The sequence below is a fragment of the Carassius gibelio genome, chromosome B7, assembly GCF_023724105.1.
Source record: "Carassius gibelio isolate Cgi1373 ecotype wild population from Czech Republic chromosome B7, carGib1.2-hapl.c, whole genome shotgun sequence".
Taxonomy (NCBI): domain Eukaryota; kingdom Metazoa; phylum Chordata; class Actinopteri; order Cypriniformes; family Cyprinidae; genus Carassius; species Carassius gibelio.
This window is the reverse complement of record NC_068402.1, coordinates 4,693,212-4,713,764: the sequence shown is the minus strand read 5'-3', so window position 1 is coordinate 4,713,764 and position 20,553 is coordinate 4,693,212. Positions and strand designations below refer to the sequence as shown.

General features: G+C 38.1%; 1 protein-coding gene across 2 annotated transcripts in view; it reads right to left on the bottom strand.

Annotated features, from left to right (window-relative positions):
- Nucleotides 1-20,553, bottom strand: part of nlgn2a (neuroligin 2a) — a 163,928-nt gene that overhangs the window by 54,816 nt on the left and 88,559 nt on the right. The window contains exon 3 of one of the 2 annotated variants that reach the window (XM_052560852.1): nucleotides 16,391-16,444. The exons of the other annotated variant lie outside the window; for it this stretch is intronic. Within the exon in view, the coding sequence (XP_052416812.1) occupies nucleotides 16,391-16,444 (54 nt within the window). The remainder of the gene's footprint in view (nucleotides 1-16,390; nucleotides 16,445-20,553) is intronic. 2 annotated transcript variants of the gene reach the window in all.

Sequence of the window (20,553 nt, the reverse complement as noted above, 5' to 3'; positions counted from 1 at the left end):
ATCTGGCCATACAGCAGCAGTGGGATGTTGACAATGCGTTCAGTCTGTACTTCACACAGCACGACTGTAAGGGTGCGCGCTCTTCAGAAACAATCACGGAATATGAGAGAGCTCTGCAATCTTTGATGTAATCAGCCTGGTTTCCTTTATATTAGAGCTTTTTTGGACAGATTGTTTGAATGCATTTGCTTACTGGATCATTGGACTGAAAACTTCCCCAGAGTATAGCAGCTTAAAATTATCTAATCGCAAGCAGAGAAGCAAAATTCGGTTAAAGGGTTAGAATAGGTTAGGATTTGTAAAATGAATCACATGCGTTAACAATGACAGCCCTAGTTTAAAACCATTTCTGTCATGACAACTCTCAAAGGGATTGGCACGGTGATGTACATGACAATGTTAATGCATTTGGTCTAGATTTGGTCGGAATAGATCTGCTGTGGCAGAGCAAGTACCAAGACTCGCTACTGCCAATACATCCACCAACATGCTGCTCTGAGCATGTAAGAAATACTGCTGCTGCACAAATAACATACAGTACATGATTGGGTGCATATAGCAGATAAATACAGGTGGAGCTGGGGAAGCTGGAGGGTTTCTGGAGTGGAGTTACCACAAACATTAGCTAAGTATTTGAATGTTGAGCAGCGAGCTCATTGGCTATAGATACAGGAGAGAACGTGTCACGTGATGATGATGTCATGTCATAACGACTTAGATCTATCGGACTGTGCCATCTAGCGCTTCATGCCAGAACTTTGTAAGTATAGTGTAGTTGTAGCAGCTCCTAATAGTACCTACTACTTCTGGCTAGTAACTTTTTTATTATTTACTTTCCAAAGTCATTTTTACTGGCATTCATTGTTTGACAGATGTTAATTTTGCATCCTCTGCATGCACATCGTCACATGCTTCCAGAGACGGAATTCAAACAATCAGTCAGTACTGTAGAATTGTGTTCATCTTGATTAATTTCCAACCTGTTTTTGCTCTTTTTCCTCACTGCCCCTCTCTAACACTTCTAATAGATTAATTTCAAGTCTCAATGTGTTTTGTCTTAGCTTAACCACCAAAACATCCTGTGCTTTTATTTTGGCCCCCGGTGTCCTCGCTTCCTTACATTCAAACACCGCAAACATACCGTAAAATGGGCGTTCAAAGGGAGGGCAAGTAGGTCTGCAAACACACTGAGAAATGAAGGTAGAAAAAGAAAGACACAAAGATTAGAAGGGAGGAAACGAGTCCGATATTGAGGAAAACTAGGAGAGGGCGTGAAACGGAATGATCTGAAAAAAAGCCCAAAACAAAGAAACATGCATACTCAGATAGAGAGGCCCACAGGAGCTTGCTGCTCACCTCTGATCCTCTCATGCAGAACGGAGACAATAGTGTGATTAGAAACAAACTTGTGTTTACTGCTCAGCGCGTTCGCATGTGTGTGGGTGAACCCACAAACACGTACACAATCTGCCATTATGTCCCTCTGATGGTGGGGAGCCTCTATCTCTTGTGTGAACTTAATTAGCTCTGAATCCATTAGACACTGCCACATAGACAATTCCTTCCTCTATTCTCCTGTCACCCACATCCAATTAAACTGGTGCTAAAACACAATGGCATATTTCTCACTTGAGACAACTCGGCCCGATAGGCTGGCTACCGAATGCCATCATAGCTAGTGCTTGTAAATTTGGTGTTTACTAGAGCAAATTCCAAAAACATGCGATTTTGAACATATAAATGTAAAATTTATAATTTCCAGGGGATAATTTGGTTTTGTATGCAAATTTGATTGACAGTCCATGACTGACAGGACAAAAGACTCATATTCCATTAGTGTGTATGTTGGCTTGACAAAGTTTTTTATAAACTTTATTGACAGAGCAGCACGATAGACAGGAATAAAAAATAGAATGGAACAATAAAAAGAAAGATGGGTGGATAAATGGATGGACTAATGGACAGATGGATATAAAAAGAATGACAGACAGACAGATAGATAGACAGACAGACATACAGATAGATAGATAGACAGAAAGATAGACAGACAGACAGACAGACAGACAGATAGATAGATAGATAGATAGATAGATAGATAGATAGAATGATGGACTTATAAAAAGAAAGATGGATGAATAGATAAATGGATGGATGGATATGCAAATAAAAATAAAGATTTTTGTTTGGATGGACTGATAAAAAGAACGATACATGGATGAATGGTTTGGCCATCAACATGGTATTGCACTTCATCCTGCAACATCTGGACAAAACAGGGACTTATGTGAAGATCCTGTTTGTGGACTTTAGTTTCGGCTTTCAACACCATCATCCTAACAGCCTTCCAGACCAAATAGGGCTGTGCAAAAAATCGAATGCAATTTTCATGCACATCTCATCAGTAAAGACGCTCCTTTAATTAAAAGTATTATCTCCAGCACGTGTTCAGATCAGGGTTGCCAGGTTTTCACAACAAATCCTGCCCAAATTGCTTCTTAAAACTAGTCCAAAAGTAGCCCAATCGCGTTTCCAGGAGATAAAAAATTGCTTTCCGGGGTTACAATTTAAGTTTTATGGCATGGTTCCCTTGGTAAACTTCACATTTTAGGGGCTAAATGTCACGTTATTGGTATTGTCGATTCGACCCATGGACATGACAAACTTACCACAGACTTGGCAACAATGGTTGGCATTTACTACACCGAGCCGTAATTCACTGACAATCTACACAAACTAGATTTTAAAATCGGAGGCGATTCTTTGTCGATTTTGAAAGCGATTTTGTGTTATTTGTCAGTAGACGACGGCTCTGTGTAGTAACTGCCGCTCCACTTGAACCAGTGTTGCCAAGTCTGCGGTTGTTTTTCATGTCCGCGGTTCGAAGCTACCCCAATACCAATAACGTGATATTTAGCCCCTAATATGTGAATTTTACCAAGACATCCATGCCAAAAAAAAAAAAAAAAACGTATATTTTAACCCCGGGAAGCATTTTTTTTTTAAATCTGGGAACCTCCTGGAATCGCGAAAAGTTTTGGACTAGTTTTGAGAAGCGCTGGGGAAGGATTTGTTGTGAAAACTTGGCAACCCTGATCTAACACAAGTGCTGGAGATAATACTTCTAATTAAAGGAGCGTCTTTACTGATGAGATGTGCATGAAAATCGCGTTCGATTTTTTGCACAGCCCTAAGACCAAACTGACCCTGTTCCTAGCTCTTTCTGCCAGTGGATTGACAGATAGGCAACAGCTAGTTAGACTGGGGAAATTCATGTCCAACAGCTGCTCCACCAACACTGGTGCCCCTCAGGGATGTGTTCTCTCCCCACTGCTCTTCTCGATGTACACCAACGACTGCACCTCTAAAGACCCCTCTGTCAAGCTCCTGAAGTTTGCAGACACTACAGTCATCGGCCTCATCCAGGGACGGTGACGAGTCTGCTTACAGAAAAAGAGCTTGACCAGCTGGCTGTCTGGTGCAGTCTTAACAACCTGGAGCTGAACACGCTCAAAACAGTGGAGATGATCGTGGACTTTAGGCGAAACTCCAGTGCACTCCCCCCGCTCCCCATCATAAACAGCACTGTGACTGCATTGGAGTCATTCAGATTCCTGGGAACCACCATCTCTCAGGACCTAAAGTGTGACAATCATATTGACTCCATTGTGAAAAAGGCCCAGCAGAGGTTGTACTTCCTCCGCCAGCTGAGGAACTTTAACCTGCCACAGGAGCTGCTGAAAAAGTTCTACTCGGCCGTCATTGAGTCTGTACTGTGCATTTAAATAACTGTCTGGTTTGGTTCAGCAACAAAATCAGACCTCAGAAGACTACAGAGAACAGTTCGGACTGCTGAAAGGATTATTGGTGCTCCCCTGCCCACCCTTCAAGAACTGTATACATCCAGAGTGAGGAAAAAGGCTCAGAAAATCATCTTTGAACTATTGCCATCTGTCCGGCGCTTCAGAGCCGCAAATACCAGAACAGTCAGGCACAAGCACAGTTTCTTCCCCCAGGCAATCTACCTCATGAACTGTTACATGTTCCCCACTTATGCAATAAAAATGTGCAATATCCTTATATTTATGTGTTACCCTTCCATCCTAGTACATCCCTGCATCTTACTCAATCCTGTTCCATTATCATTTATAGCACAATTGTTTATACACTTATTTATTTGCCTAATTTATTATTGTGTACTGGAAGCTTATGTCACTAAAACAAATTCCTTGTATGCACAAGCATACTTGGCAATAAAGCTCTTTCTGATTCTGATTCTTTTCTTTAGAGATGGCAAAATCCAGTTTTTCTGGAATACCTGAGATTGCTGCTATTTTTGCAGATTGTAAAGCAAGAGTTACTTTTCTTGGTTATAAAAACCATTATACCAAATCAACATAAAACTCAGCTATTACAGCTGTGGAAATTAACTCTGATTTAGTCTCTGAGTCACATCGTTACACTGAATGAAAGAAGATCCACCACACGACTGAAAGAATGAGGAAGAGTATGAGAGGAGGAAGACGGAGAGAGATTACAGGAGGGAGCTTTTGGTGAGGTGGAGGAGGTTTGAAGGAGCAGAAAACAGGGCATTTGAGAGACTAACAATCAACACTTAGACTACAGACTGCAGCCAGACTGTCTCTCAGGGTCTCTTGCACATGGATCAATATCGTAAAGAGTACTCAGAAGGACAAGATAGAGACAGAGAAAAATATTGCTTTAATGTACGTCGAGTCTGCAGTAAGGGTTATGAATGTTTCATGCTCTCATTAAATGCACATATGCAGACCGCCCACATGCACCTTTTTATTTTACATACATTTACTGCACATGCAAAGACCCAAATGAAAGATCTAGGATCAGTTCTTGGTGCTCATGCCACTCATACAAGCTGCTCTTTTCTATACAACTAAACTAGACATTGACTAATGAATGTCAAGCTCCAGAAAATGATGGAATTTCAATTTTGGGGTGAACTATTCACTTACGCTCATTTAAGTACAGCAGCACTGTTTGTGTGTGATCTCAGTTCCTCTGAGTTCAAGACAGAAGAATCCCCAATAACATTCTTGATACTGAAGAAAGAGGGAGCGGGTCTAATCTAGTGAAGAAGAGAGAGAAGGGTTTTTCTCTGAAAACAAAGACCTCTCTTTCTCTTCTTCCCCATGGCCTCCTCATACAGCCACAGAAACAAGAGGACTATTCATCTTATTTTTGATCTCTTACTATTGGACTTGTGAACTCCATCACTTCTTTCTGTACACTTGTTTGCACTTTTGTCTTCACCACATTTTTATTTTTCAGTATTCACCTCCCCCTTATTTTCTCCATTTTAAAAAGATACACCACTTAAAATTATTTAATAACTCACTCAAATGCTTTTATATTTTTTTCCAAACTTGTTTTTCTGTGGAACATATAAGGATAATTTTCACACTTTTCTTTACACATTCCGTTTTTAGTCAAGCTTCACACCTATCAAGCTCCAAAAAAGAACAAATCCCTATAAAACGAGTATATATGATAATTCCAGAATAATCATATCGTATCTTTGTGAGGAATCGTCCTGAAATGTAAGTTATTCACTGATAATCTTACCATCTGAGCTGTTCATTTGAGAATCAGATCTCTGAATCTTTGAACACTAATAGACAGTTATTTTGAGTGAAGTGCTGGATTATTCAGAAGACTTGGAAATATAGCATGTAAATCATATGGGCCACATTATGTTACATTTATTGTGTTTTATGCTCATTTTTAGAGCTTGATTTTGGTGATTGACAGTTGTGGTTCATGTGGCTCCTATGAACTTATGCATAAAGATTCTTCATAAAATTGTCATATAATGAAAACTAGTTGTGAACTATCCATTTTAAATCACTCTGCACTCATCTTTCGTTCTCTCCTTGACTTCTTATTGGGCTTCCAAAATAGCATGCTTAAATTGAGCTGACTTGATTTGTTTTTATTTAAAGAGGATCAATTACTGAGATCTAGCTGTGCAGAAGTTGTTCAACCATGAATAACAACCATGCACATTAACCCCCCCCCCCACCAAATCGAGCACACATGAACTATCACAAAAAAAAAAAAACATGTATAAAGGCCTCGTTTTTCAATTCTTTCTTGCTCATTATTTTTTACCCTCATTCTTCTTCTGCTCCTTTCCCCCCACTTTCTCTCCTCTCTTTCTACCTTGTATGCTGCCTCTTGTTTATTTCAGGATAATGGCAAGACCAACAATAATAGACTGGACTCTCCTGGCAGTCGTTGTGGGAAGGTGTGTGTGTGTGTGTGGAGAGGGTGTCCTAATTTAACCTCGTTAAGTCCCTGTCTCCCCTTTCCCCATAAACTTCCGCTCATCCAGCAAGCCCCATTTAATTGGCAGTGACTTTTGGGGGAATCTAAATGGACGGGCCGCTTGACTGGATGAGGTTCATTAAACCTATCTCCATCCTCCTCTCATTTAGATTACAGAGAAGCACTGTGAAGAGTACCGCTGTCTGGCCTGTTGACAAGAGAGAAGCATGCTGACTGGTGAACCAGAAAAACCACAGCATCCTGTTCAAGCCCGTGATTGGAGCCCACGTGAATTTACTTCTGTATTGAGAAATGAGAAGAAAGTTTCAGAGAAAACTTATCTGCATGTGCTTTTGGGCAAATTAGCTTTATTGAGTGAAAAGACCAGTCATTTAAAGACATTTCCCGAACACTGCTGTTTTTAATGGAAACAGTGACAAATATTAATCACACTTTTAAAATTTCCAGCTTTAATTTAAGGTCCATTGAAGTGCTCACGTGCAAACACACACGCGAACACACACACACACACACACACACACACACGCGAACACACACACACACACACACACACACACACACACACACACACACACACATTAATGTGTTTTTATTACACATTTTATACAAAATGTGGAGATTTTGTCTTGTTTAGCTCACCTTTGGGTACAAATTTGCCCCAAAATAAATTAGCAGGTAGGTACACAGTTATCTTATAGTTTGAGTGACTTTTATTTCAAATGTTATAGCAGATGATATCTTAAGTAGTGTAAAAGTGATCTCTGACAGAATTCAAAGGTTCATACAGTGTCATACAGAATACATTGTTTTTCATACTTTATGAGAGACCTTAAACCTTGTGTGGCGCTCATTTTTTTGTTACCCAGCCAGTGTTTTTGGGTCTGGTTGACAGTTTTGGGTTTTTAATTCACAACACAATCAAAAATGATATGTTAAAATACTCTGTGATGGACAGACTTTGAAATGGTCTCCCATCACCGTTTTCACTGTTAATGCTGGTTGCTTGTTTGTATTTCTTCGTCTAGCTAAGCAGGCGTGGCAATAGGAAGCTGAGAAACTGAGAAAAACGCTTAGCTTCACTAGTGTATGTAAATGTTTTGGTTTATCCGTTATTCTTTTTAATTGCATTATTAATTGTATTTATTATATAAAAATGGTATGTTCCAATTTGGGGAGATTGGGAAAACATGTGTATTTAAGATGGCCACTATAGTAGTGAATGGATGTAGTGCTGTGTACCATGTCTCACTGTCGTAGAGGGGAGTTGGTATTATTTTTATTACTTGCAATTCTAGTTTTAGACTGTTTTTATTACAATCTTTGTTTTAAGCTCGTAAATCTATTTATTTGCACATTTTGCACGTCTGCTCTAAATAAAAAATCCTTGGGACCCCAACTTCACTATTGATCCTCCTTGATACTTCATCCCAATTACAAAAAATATAAACAGCATATATGCTCAAACTATACATTTGTGTTATTTTATAGTTTCGATGACTGTTATTGTAAATGTTGCCATTTAAAAAAAAAAAAAAAAAAAAATATATATATATATATATATATATATATATATATATATATATATATATATATATATATATTAGTGCTGTCAATCGATTAAAAAAAATTAACTAATTAATCGCACAATTTTTTAAAATTAATCGCGATTAAATGCAATTAAAAGACTGAAACTTTTTGGATATGTAAATGTAAAATGTAAATAATTAATGTAAACTCAAGACAAAGAAACTATTTAAATTCAAAATATGATTGTTTATTGGAATTTTTGTTTAACTTGTAACACAGATTTTCTCATGTAAACAACATACCTGCAATAAACCATCAATATCCTCCAAATTAACTGTTGGCTTGAAAGCCATATTTATTACAGAAATAAAAACACAGGCATGTAAGTACCATTTGAATTTCAAAACAATCAATGCCAATAAAAAACAAAAATGATTTCCATGTTGAATTCTAAGTGGACTGCAAAAAAATTCCAAAGTATAGTCATTGCCAGTGCTTTAAGTGGGCCGGTACACACCAGTACTCAGTACTGCCACTTCCAAATATATTCCAAATATATCTCTTGAGCGTACCGCCACCTCTCCGTGCGCCCAGAACGTGCTTGTAGCGTACCGGTATGCTCATTTGGACATCTGTTTTAATAGAGGTTTTAATCTTTTACCTGCACTGCCGATTTTAAGAGCGCCCTTCACAATGCAAGCTTCCTAATTCATCCCACCCAGAGCAGAAACTACATTACCCATTCACCCTTAAGTTATACAAGTGAATAGCGCATGTGTCGCTTTTCCCACTGTTAAGTGTCAACAACTCAACGTGGCCGGAGAAGGTGTGTGAAACGCGTTGTGAGTTATACTAAAGCAAAATCTTGAGTAGGCTATTTATTGTCTGATAAACATTAAAAACTGTCTGCGGAGGTTGAGTCGTCCTGCAGCCCCCGCTGGCTGCTCATTGGCTGCAGCATCTTTTTTCTAAGTTCTAAAAAAATACCGTAGACGGCAAGGCACAAATTTAGATATTCATTTATCTAATTAATCTATAGCCTATGCACAAAGACAATATGATCTTTTTGTCCCCTTTTTGTTTTAAAGCTTGATGAAGAGAGAGAGCGCAAGTTGCTGCAGCTGAGGAGGACAGTGATGCACGCGTACAGGGGTGATTGACAGTTCGCGGCACTGTGTACAAAAAATACTCCGCTACACAATTATTTCGTTATTTCCGTTTAAGCTTATTAACGTTAGCGTTACAGAAAGGTCTGATTTACGCACTGTTACAGTCATTTTTTTTTTTTTTTTAAACAATGACATTTGAGTTCATGATTTTAATGTTGCTGTTTCTTGTGGCAGACTGAATGAAGAGTAATGTTTCTTGTGGCAGACTGAAGAGTAATCCGGCAGAGATTTATACTGAAACTTTCCGTCTAAAAGAGTCCTTCCTTGGTCTTATCCATATTTCTTTGCACGTTGAACACACATAGGCCACAACTGGAAATAAAAAAAACTGCAACCGCGTTAATTGCGTTATTTTTTTTTAACGCGTTAAATATTTCAAATTAATCGAATGCGTTAACGCGCTAATTTTGACAGCACTAATATATATATATATATATATATATATATATATATATATATATATATATATATATATATATATATATAAAAGTATACAATTCTAAAAGTACAAAAAGTTTATGAATTATTATGAATCAGCAGGTGTGTCCAAACTTTTACTCTACTATATATTATTCCCAATTTCATTTATGGACTATAAAAATCAAGATGTGTGTCCTTCAGAAAGAGCTAAAGCATTTTATAAGGTGTCTATTGAGAATAATAAAAGAAAGCCTGATGAAATGTGCGATGCTGATTGGTTGTGCCCCAGCATATTTATTACTAATCAATACATTTAAATGTTGGAGTTGTTGTGAGTACACCGCTGTTTCTGTCTTTGGAAATGTCTATTGAAAAGCTGACTGGTGAAACTCTAACATGAATTATTCTATTACAATGTGACTGTGATTTGATCAACACTTGCTCTCTCTCTGTCTTTCCCTGCCAGCTCGTCTAACCTGCTCTCTTAGACAGAGATCTGACAGAAGTAGGACATATTTTTATTTCTCTACTCTCTACTCTAATGGTTGTATAGGTAAGTGAATATCTGCTTTTATTCTATTATTTCTACCTTTAATGTTCCTGCCGGGCCATTTTTCCACTTTTGTTCACTCTTGATAGGTGTTTTTTTAATGTATTTATTTTTTTTACATCCTCTAACTTGCTAAATGAACAAGCAGAAGATGTTGTTTAGCGGTGTAATGTGTATGTAATGTGTGGGCGGTGTTGTTTGCCCCTAGGGGGTGCTGTAAGGTTCGGAGCTCTGTGGATGAGGGATCATGGAGGTAGGGCCCTAATGCTAATGAAAGAGAACACGCGAATAGTTAGACGTCAGCACACATCAATGCCTACAGGGCAAATACATCACACACACACACACACACACACACACACACACTGAAAGACAGACAGAGATGCAGGAAAGGAGAAATACAGTAGGACTGTACTGTGGAGATGAGAAAATAAGTACAGGATTGTAGGTATTAAAATTTTGTTAATACCAAAAAGTTATTTATTTATTTTTTATTCACAAATGGTGATAATTCAATGATTTTTATATTGCCTTAAGAAATAAAACTCAAAAAAATTGAATTTAGAATGAAAATTAGAAATAAAATAAAATAAGTTGAAGTACTAAAATGACTTCAAGTTAAATGGAAAAGCCAAAAGCACATAACGAATTTACTAAAACATTTATATATATATATATATATATATATATATATATATATATATATATATTAAATAAAATATTCAAAATAATAATAAAGTAGACAACAGTATATAAATGGTGCTGAAATACCACTGATTCCCATCTTAAATTTTCTAAAATTTTTCTTTTTCATTTGGCTGTGCACAAGAATTTATTGCATTTGTGGTTTTATATCTCACAATTTCAATGTTCAGTTTGGATATAATGTCTATTTACTGATCTCCAAATTACAAAAAGGGGGCTACAAATAGGCTGGTGTCCCAGGGCCTTGCAGGACCACAATTTGTCCTTGAACAGGGATCAGAAAATTTGTTTAGAAAAACTGAGAGAGTGAGAAAGAGTGAGGAATTGGCAAAGTGCAAGAGAATATGACGGATCGCTCTCTAGGTGATTCCAGCTCAGCACCTTCATCAGACACAGCATGAGTGCACGCACACACACACACACACACACACACCGCAGTCTGTGACACACAATCAAACCCAACGGGAACTGTGTGTGCGCCTGCAGGTCGACAGCAAATCTATTGCTTGCAGGAGTGTGTCGGCAGTTCTGTGGCACTACAGTTTTAATGATGAATGTATGTGCAGTCTCGAACACTGCAGAGGTTACAGAACATCTCATCACCAGGTGTCAACAAGAGCAAACTTAGTTTTCACAGGTAAGCTTAAACTATGCTACTTCTTATATAATGCTGCATAAACATTTTACTACAGTATTGGGTATGCAGTATGAGGCTTAGATGTCAAATATCAAAAAATATTGAGAATATTATCAATTAGGCCTGGATCTGGAAGCAAACTCTGGCAGATGTGCCTTTTAGCTCAAGTAAATAAACAAGCACATCTATATGCCGTGGGATCATCCTGCTTGTAAAGATTTGCATTTGCTGTCAATTTATCTTTATCTGAAGGATTGCTGTTTTGCTTCAATATACAGCACAGCGACTTCCCACCAGAGCTAACTGAAAACAAATTAAAAATGGCTTACCCCAATGTAAATAAAGTTGAAATTAAATACAATTATTAAACTTAGAATATATCAATTAAACTTTAAATATAATTATTAAAGTAAAATATAAAATAAACTATAAAATAAAATAAAAAATAAAATAAAGCACACAAACTAAAATGAAAACTCTAAAAAAAAAAAAAAAGCTAATTCTAAATATTAAATAATATAAAATTAAACTAAATTGTCACTCTATGCATCTCAAACAATTATTATTATTTTTCTTCTGTAAACAATCAACTTTTGAGCATGTGCATCATTTCTCATACTGTATAAAATAGTGACTGATTTATATGAGACTCTGAGTGACAATGAACTGACTTGAATATTAATTCTGTAATACTGACAAGAAAATGGTGAGCAAATTGCGGCAAGAAGTGAAAGGGGTCATATATTGCGATTAAAAGTTTTCCTTTCTCTTTGGAGTGTTACAAGCTGTCCGTGCATAGATAAAATCCCTAAAGTTGCAAAGATTAAAGTCTCAAACCCAAAGAGATATATTTTTCCACTCCCTCCTAAAACGGCTCGTTTAAACACGCCCCCACATGTCTATGTCACTCTGTGGGAAGTTTTGCATAACACCGCCCAAATGTTCACGCAAAGAAAGAAGGCGTAACTTTATAGTTGCTGCCGCCCCAGCTGCCATGTCGTGGAGATGCTGTGTGTTTGGTTGTAAAAGAAAACTACTTTGTTTGGTCTTCCTAAAAAGGACACAACTAGAAATCAGTGGTACAGTTCAACCCAAATATTCAGATGTTTGGAGTGCATTTTATGGAGGACTGTTTCTTGATCTGCCGGCTGTTCAGACTCACAGTCTGTAAGAATCTTTTCACATGTTTCATATTTTTTCACATCGGGCCAAAAAATGGCTTCTTCTAATACAAACATGTTCACATAATGTTGTAATTGATGTGTATGTGAGAGTGTATTTGTAAATGAATGCTGAGGGGTGAATGGAGGCTGTGGTAATTTTAATGCTTTTGTGGGGTAAATGTATTATTAACATGTGTATCTATTTGTCATCAGCCTGCCCAGAGACTAGAGAGGTGGAAATTAGCATAAGTGCTACAACCTGGTGTAATGCATCTCTCCTTTTTAAGGTTAATGTATATTTTACAGTGTCCCTGTTCAAATAAATAAAGTAAAAAAAAAAAAAAAAAAGGATTTTCCACTAATGATTCAAACGTGAGTTTTGAGCAGTGTAGAGGAGCACTTGTTGTTTGTCATGTCTCCGGTCACAAATGCAGACATGGTTTTATGTTTACGTGGTGTGATACGCAATACTGGATGCTACAAATGTCTCGTTTGTGATGGGTTTAATTTGTTTTGTCTCGTCGCGCCAGTGTTCTGACGATTTGTGCTACCCTGTCAGATTTTACTACGTCAGACATCGTACTTCTGCTCAATTTCAGTTCGCTTCTGTACTAAGTCTGAAATAGCAAACCAGCTCCCACATTTTCTCCGGCTCCGCACCAGCCATCCAATCAACCAACAGAGAGCTGAGAGCCATGATGTAGACGCTAAGCTCCGAATTTAAGATTTTAGTTTAGGTTAGGGAAATCGAAAAATGACAGCGGACATGGAGACACAGGATGCTATTCGCTCTGTTGTGGAGAATAAAAGTACTGGACCTATGTCCAGCCTAGCATTGTAGTGTTTAACCCACCTTGGTGACACTGCTCTGTGATGGCAAGTCCATGGCCTTCCTCTGCTTTTTTATGGTCCTTGGAGTTTAAGAAGGTGTATCTCAGTCTCGTTTATCGGTTGAGCTTGAACTGGCAACCTTCTGACAGGTCAGTGTCTCCTTTCTTTTCCAGTCCTTGAATATTCCCATGTCATGCTGTAATCTTGCAATTAAGTCGCAGCATTTCCGACACACTCGAAATGAACGAAGAGCTGTGTTTAACAGAACTAATCCTAACTTTGACAGTTGGCTGCAAATATTTTCCTGTTCATCTCTACTGTCAAATATTAGTTTAGATGCACTGATTGTATAGTGGATGCATAGATTTACTTCACATAATCCGCAAAAGTCATTCACAGCCATGTTCACTCCGGTATTTCGGTATGGTTTGTTTTCACAGGATACCTGTGTTTATAGCGGAAGTTCGAGCCAGCACATAACACACGTCATAACCAAATGTTATGTGATTTGCTTACGGGATTTTAAACTTTAGACTTGCACCTTTATTAACATGTACACTTACCCCAACCCTTAACCTACCCTTACAGTCAGATAAATGCAGTGTTGGTGGCATAATCTGATCTGGCGTAAAATTTTAGTCACACACTTGAGGTATTCGGCAAATCATAACGCACTGGATAGCTGGCCAATCAGAGCAAACCTAGCTTTTCAGAACGATGAGCTTTGTAAAAATCTATACTTTTCAAAAAGGCGGGGCTTAGAGGAGAAACAATAATGTACAGTATGTGGAAAATAATGTGTTTTGAACCTTAAACCTCAAAAACACATTTCATTACACCAAATAATTTAATTTTTAGCAACATCATGTGACCCCTTTAACATACAACAGCTGTCAAACCCACAACCCCAATCTGGCTTTGTTCGGCTGAACTACACAAAGTTGTGCTGTCGCAGTCTGGTTGAAGAGCGTTAATTCCCTCAACCAATCAGCGGCTGATTGCTGTTGCTGCAGTAGTTTAGTGTGTGCTAATGTGTTTTGTAAATCAGGGTAACCATCCGTGAAAGACGTGTTCAGTAACCAATGAAGAGCAGAACCAGTTTCTACAAAACGATAAAGATTTATTGAGATTTAGCAGTAAATTTTTAAATTATGCCAAATTTTTATTTAACAATGACCAGTTAGTGGTCAAACAATATGGCTCTTCAATGGGCAAAACCAAAGACAATGTCAATTGTTATTGTAAAATTGTACACTACCATTCAAAAGTTTGGAGCCATTCAGATATTTAAATTAAATTAAATTCTCACATGCTTTGCTTAAAATTTTAAAATAGTGTTTTGTTTTGCCAAAGATTTTGGAACATAACTGGGGAGTTTGATTATATATATATATATATGGCATAAATTAGAATGATAAAAAAATACTAACATTCTTTCTGCTCTGTTGCATAAGTCTCATATATATGAAAAGGAAAGTCCCTGAGTGAGGTGAGCCATGAACAACATAACCCCTAAACAGATGGCTTGTATCTGTTGTGTACAGGGGTGAGGAGTCCACAGATTCAGGGTCCTAAAGTATTCACTTTCAATCCACCTGATCTAGACTGAGGTGCTGATAGACTGGGGATGAGTAAGAGGACGTGCTCGAGGCTGTCTTGCTGAACAGTTTATAAAGTCTGCGTGACACAGAGACGGGGGAGAAAGCGAGCACGAAGCTGTAAATTTCAAGTGTGTGTGAGTGTTTGTTCACGTTGATAATGATGTGACACACAGTCTGAATAATGAGCTGGGCTCAGGTGGACACACACCTTTGTCTCAACACTACACTAGTCACGCACTCACTCACCCAGACACATGCATAAACTCGCGCTCAGACGTCACTCTTTCTCCCTCAGCAAAAAATCGATCCTGTTTTCAGCAGCTTAACGCTGCCATGTTCACGAATAGCATTTCCCATAAACACCTGACAAACACTCACATACATTTACCTATCGGAGCTAAATGAAGGCCAATGTTGATTACAGGACAAACCTCAACCAACAAAACCCCAAATCTCAACATTTTAATTCCACATAGCATAAAACATGTGTTTGCGATTGAAGAGATCCTCATTTTGTCCTCATGTTCACAGACCCGATCTGGCAAAATATTCTTCCTTGAATATTGAGTGGGTTAATGATTCAGTTCTAGAGGACACAAGCTTTCAAGGACCCAACCAGCAGTTTATCAACACAATAAAACCAATGAGTGTCGGATTGCATTAGGAAAAGCTTCTCTTTTTTTATTTTTTTTTTGATTTTCCAATCCCAATTTTTCCCATTTCCAAAGAACTATAGGTAAAAAAACCCCAGTAATATCAAGAGGGAAGAAGAAGAAGAAGAAGATGAAGAAAAAAAAACAGTCCTTCGTAAACACAAGAAAGAACACCAGGGCTAAAAAAAAACACACATTGCTCTCAAGAAAGGAGTTCAAAAAATGAACATTTATAGCAATATCTAAGATAGAAGGTGACAACATGTGCTGATCCATGTGTGTGTGTATCTGTGCTTTTCTGGTTTTTCTCCCCACGGTATCATTTTATTTCTTAGATTTATTGGCTGGTCTTTACTACCACATCCGGAGAACTATTCACACTGACAAAGCACGGTGAAAACACCTCTTTGTCTTTGTGAGAGTTGGAGATAAGTTTAAAGCCTAATAATCGCTCTGAGTCTTGAAAAACATCATAAAGCAACTGCTGTAAAATTGTGCTTCAGACAGCACTATTGGAGTATTACATTTCAAAACCACTGTTCTTCTCTCATTTAATGAAGATACAGTGTTTTTTCCGTCTTCATCTTCAACTTTCAGAAGTTGCACATCTCCTTCCAAAGTCAAACGAGAACTTTTCAGCTCATTGCACACAGACATACACAGACATATATATATATATGCACACGAGGTTCATATGTTCTACCAAAAGTATACACTATCAAAGAAAGACTGTTGCTTTTTAATTTTCCAAAAAGAGACTTAAAAAAAAAAAAAAAAAGACAAGAAAAAAGAAAAAACATGCAACAAAAATACCTTCATCTCGTGGCCGGTTCAGTGTCGATTCATCGTGTTTTTTTGTGAGTGGACCTAGGGTTAAGACAAAAAGGAGGGAAAAAGAGAAAAGAGAAAATTCAAAAAAAGATTACTGTGGCAAGAGAAAAATCAAAAAAGAAAACAAGAAAGAGCAAAAAACAAGAAAACAGCAAGAGGTCATTGTTCTCATTCTGTTCAAAAGGTGACAAAAAACAAAAGCAAAGGCAACCAACAAAAAGCATCATAAACACAGAATAACAAGACACAAATCAGCTACAAGATCAAAGACGTTTCTGTGAATATTCCCTCTCGCCATTGTTTTGCTGTTTCTTTAACACCAGCTTTACTTGATACCGTTCCGACGGCTTGTTTGGACTCCAGGGATGAAGGAAAAATCAATGTGGAGGAATCAGGAATTAACCTCTGAGGTATGAAAAACAAGAATTCCCATTCCCACCCCGGTCCCCCCTCCCTCCCTCCCTCCCTCCTCCGTCGCTCCTCGTGCTCCGGTCAAGCTATCATCCGCCTCGCTTTGAAAATGTGAGAGGTTGTAGAGAAGAGGACCTGAGGGAAGGAGGGCATAACACACCAGGCACGTGTTCATGTTCTCACACAAACACGGCTCAAACACCCTCTAGGGAGACGGGAACAGAGGGTGCTGTGCTCAAACACACACACACACACACACCGTGTCTCTGAGTGCAAACTGAGGAGTTTAGCCTTTCTATACAAACACAGCACAAAATAAAACGTCCAAATAAACCACCAATTATTCACAAACCCTGGAAGTGTTCTGAAACATCTGTGATCAAAAATATACTCATTTCATTTAACCTTTGAAAGACTTGATTCGAAAGACTGAGACCACAATGAAAATCTGGGATTCAAAGACTTGTTTTCGTTCAAATACATTTTATTGTTGGTTTACGCTAAACATATTTTCACTAGTGGTCTCAGGTTTCTAAATTTGCAATCTAAACTAAACAATAGGTGTGACTTCAATTTTGTGAGTGAAATAATTCCCATTATTATCAATGTTCAAAACAAGGTCATATTTTTGTGAAAACTGGGATACGTTTTTTTTTTCTTTGACGAAAAGTAAAAAGAACAGCATTTATTTGAATAGAAATCGTTTGTAACATTCGAAACATCCTTACTGTCACTTTTGATCAATTTAATAAAACTTCAATCAAAATAGAAAATCTGGTTTTCTAGACGTCACTGGTGCAGACAGAAGTGGAAAGGGACTGTAAAAAGGAGTGTAACTTCATGAAACAAATCATTTTTGTCAGCGGATGCATTATAAAGATATTTTTAGACCACTTTTAGACTTCTTTCTGTGTGAGTTGACCTGAAAAGTGCCCGTCAAAGAAAGAGACAGAAAAGAGAGGGATAGATATAGAAATATAATGAAGAGGTCTCTCTACTGGACATGGCTGTCCTTTCTCGATATTAAAGAGGAAAAAGAAAAGAGTGCATATGTGTGTGAGAGAAAGACAGCTCAGATCAACCCCGCTCTGGTAGAGATGGAGAGTAAAAGGGGGGACAATGTGTGTATTCGTTGACCGAGAGAAATATCATGTCAGTCGAACACACAAGAGAGGAAGTCCAGCCAAACAGGATGTGCCATCTGCCACCGAGTCCAGTACTGTCTCCCCTTTTCTGCGGTGATAGGAGGGCACCTAATGGTGTCTCGGGTGGAAAGCAAAATGACAGGATGTGGAAGCCACATTTAATGAGATTCAATAAAGTTTGGGCTGATTTATTGTATGTGAGCATTAAAAATGAGGGGGTGAAAAAGATATGTATATGCATTTAGCCTTTGTACAGAGTAAAGGGTGGCTTTTTCCACTTAAGTAATACAAGCTCATGCCCTATATACTGTATATGATAAAGAAAAAGTGATTCAGTTTTTTATTTTAATTCAGTTGATTATTTATTAATTTGATGCATTAATGACAAAGCTGTACTTTCAGCTGCCAATAATCCAGTCTTCAGTGTCATATGATCCTTCAGAAATTATTTTATTTCTATGATTTTATTATTGTTATCAATGCTGAAAAAGGATATTTTAATGAATAGGAGGTTCTAAAGAACATAAAAATAAAAAAAATAAAATATTCACTTTTAAAATTTAATGCATCGTTGCTAGATATATGTATCAAAAATGTTTGAAGCCATTTTCCTAATTTCTTCATTATTATAATTTCTCTCTGTAAAGGAAAGTACGTGATGTGTGGCCAAGTATGGTGTCCCATACTTGGAATTTGAGCTCTGGATTTAACCCATCCATGTGCATACACACCGTGAACACACACACACACACACACACACACACACACCCAGAGCAGTGGGCAGCCGATGCTGCGGCGTCCAGGGAGCGGTTGGGGTTCATTGCCTTGGTCAAGGGTCTCACCTCAGTTGTGGTGCTGAGGGTGGAAGAGACAATCCCCTCAAGACCTGAGACTCGAACCCGTGACCTTCGGGGCTACAAGTCAGACTCTCTATCCACGACTGCCCCCGGAGACTTACTGTCTCAGGATGGCCCTTTAACCTTCCAAAATCAATTCCATCCAATCCAAGAGGCTCATTTCTATTTTACACTCTCTGGTTTTTACCTGGATGGTGAGATGCTGGAGATATTGCTCACCAAATTCATCCTCCTCCAATCAATTTGACCATCCCTTGCCTCTCTCATATTCATTTTCTTTCTCCTTTGCTGCACGCCTCCCATCCAATTTTATTTTCTGATCATCTCTCCTCATCATTTCTCTCCTCATAACCTCCTTTTCCAAAGCCTACCTTCTCTCTATTCTCTTTGGTGCTCACACAGTCTATTATTTCAGCCCCAGTTTCTGGTGCTGACCTTGCTGTGCCCTCTGGCCTTGACAGCGCACGTGACGCTCTTCTCCTTTTTTTCACACATGCATGTATGCGTGCAAGTGTGAATGTGGTTAATGCTTTATCTGTTTTTGTTTAGATGTTTAAGGCATGAAGGTTTTTGCAAGGCAATTTGTTTATCCATTTGTATGTGTGTGGATGGTATAAATATGTAAAATCATGCCTAGCATGCATACACATGAATAAATGTGTGTCTAAGTGGTGTACGTGAGTATACATGACCGAAAGTAGATGAACGCTACGCAGGAGTTACACAAGGTCGCTGTTTTGCATGGATGAGCTGTTCACACACACACACACACACACACACACACACACACACACACACACACACACACACACACACACACACACACAGCAAGCCTCATCAGCAGATGCCAGTCGAATTACACACTCCCTCAGTGTTAGATGTCAGGGCTCGTAATCAGGCCGACCACAGGTGTCTGTGGACCGGATCGTTCCAGCAGGAATCTACCCTCTCCTCTGATATCCCAAACGGGGGGATATGAGTTCAATCTGCTACCTGTGGCTCACCCTCTTTACAGAAATGTGATTCAGAAAATCAGCTTGAAAGAGGAATGAGATAGCCAGATGGCTTCCACCTGATGTTTTCATGCCTCTCAGCTTCTCCTGAGTGGAAATGGGTAGAAATTAGAGCGGAGATAGAAAGAGAGCACCCAAGTGACTTTGATAGACTGGATATAATTGAGCTCTATTTAACAGCATTAAAGATGCCTGGCCGACCTGGTGTGAAGAGCGCTTCTATTATACGACATGGGGAGATGTAAATGAGAATTAGATTTAGCATTAGAGGCATTTCTATTAAACAGAGTATTGTCACAGTCCAGCATGGGTCTATAATGAGTTGAGGTTTTTCTTTTGCTTTGTTAAAGTGGCGAGGAAGATCCTTGATAGAGAGAGGAAATATGTAGCACATATTGGTATCACTGAGATACAATTACATTTTTATTAATATTTTGAATTATATTTTTTATTGTCCATTTCTTTATTTTTATTAAAGTTTTAGTAATTTAGTTGTATATTTTGTTGTTTGTATTAGTTTTTATATGTGACCCTGGAGCACAAAAGCAGTCTTAAGTCGGTGGGGTATATTTGTAGCAACAGACCAAAATACAATGTATTGGTCAAAATTATTGATTTTTCTTTTATGCCAAAAAATCAGTAGGGTATTCTATGACGATATGTTGTACATTTCCTACTGTAAATATATCCATTTTTTTTATTAGTAATATGAATTGGAC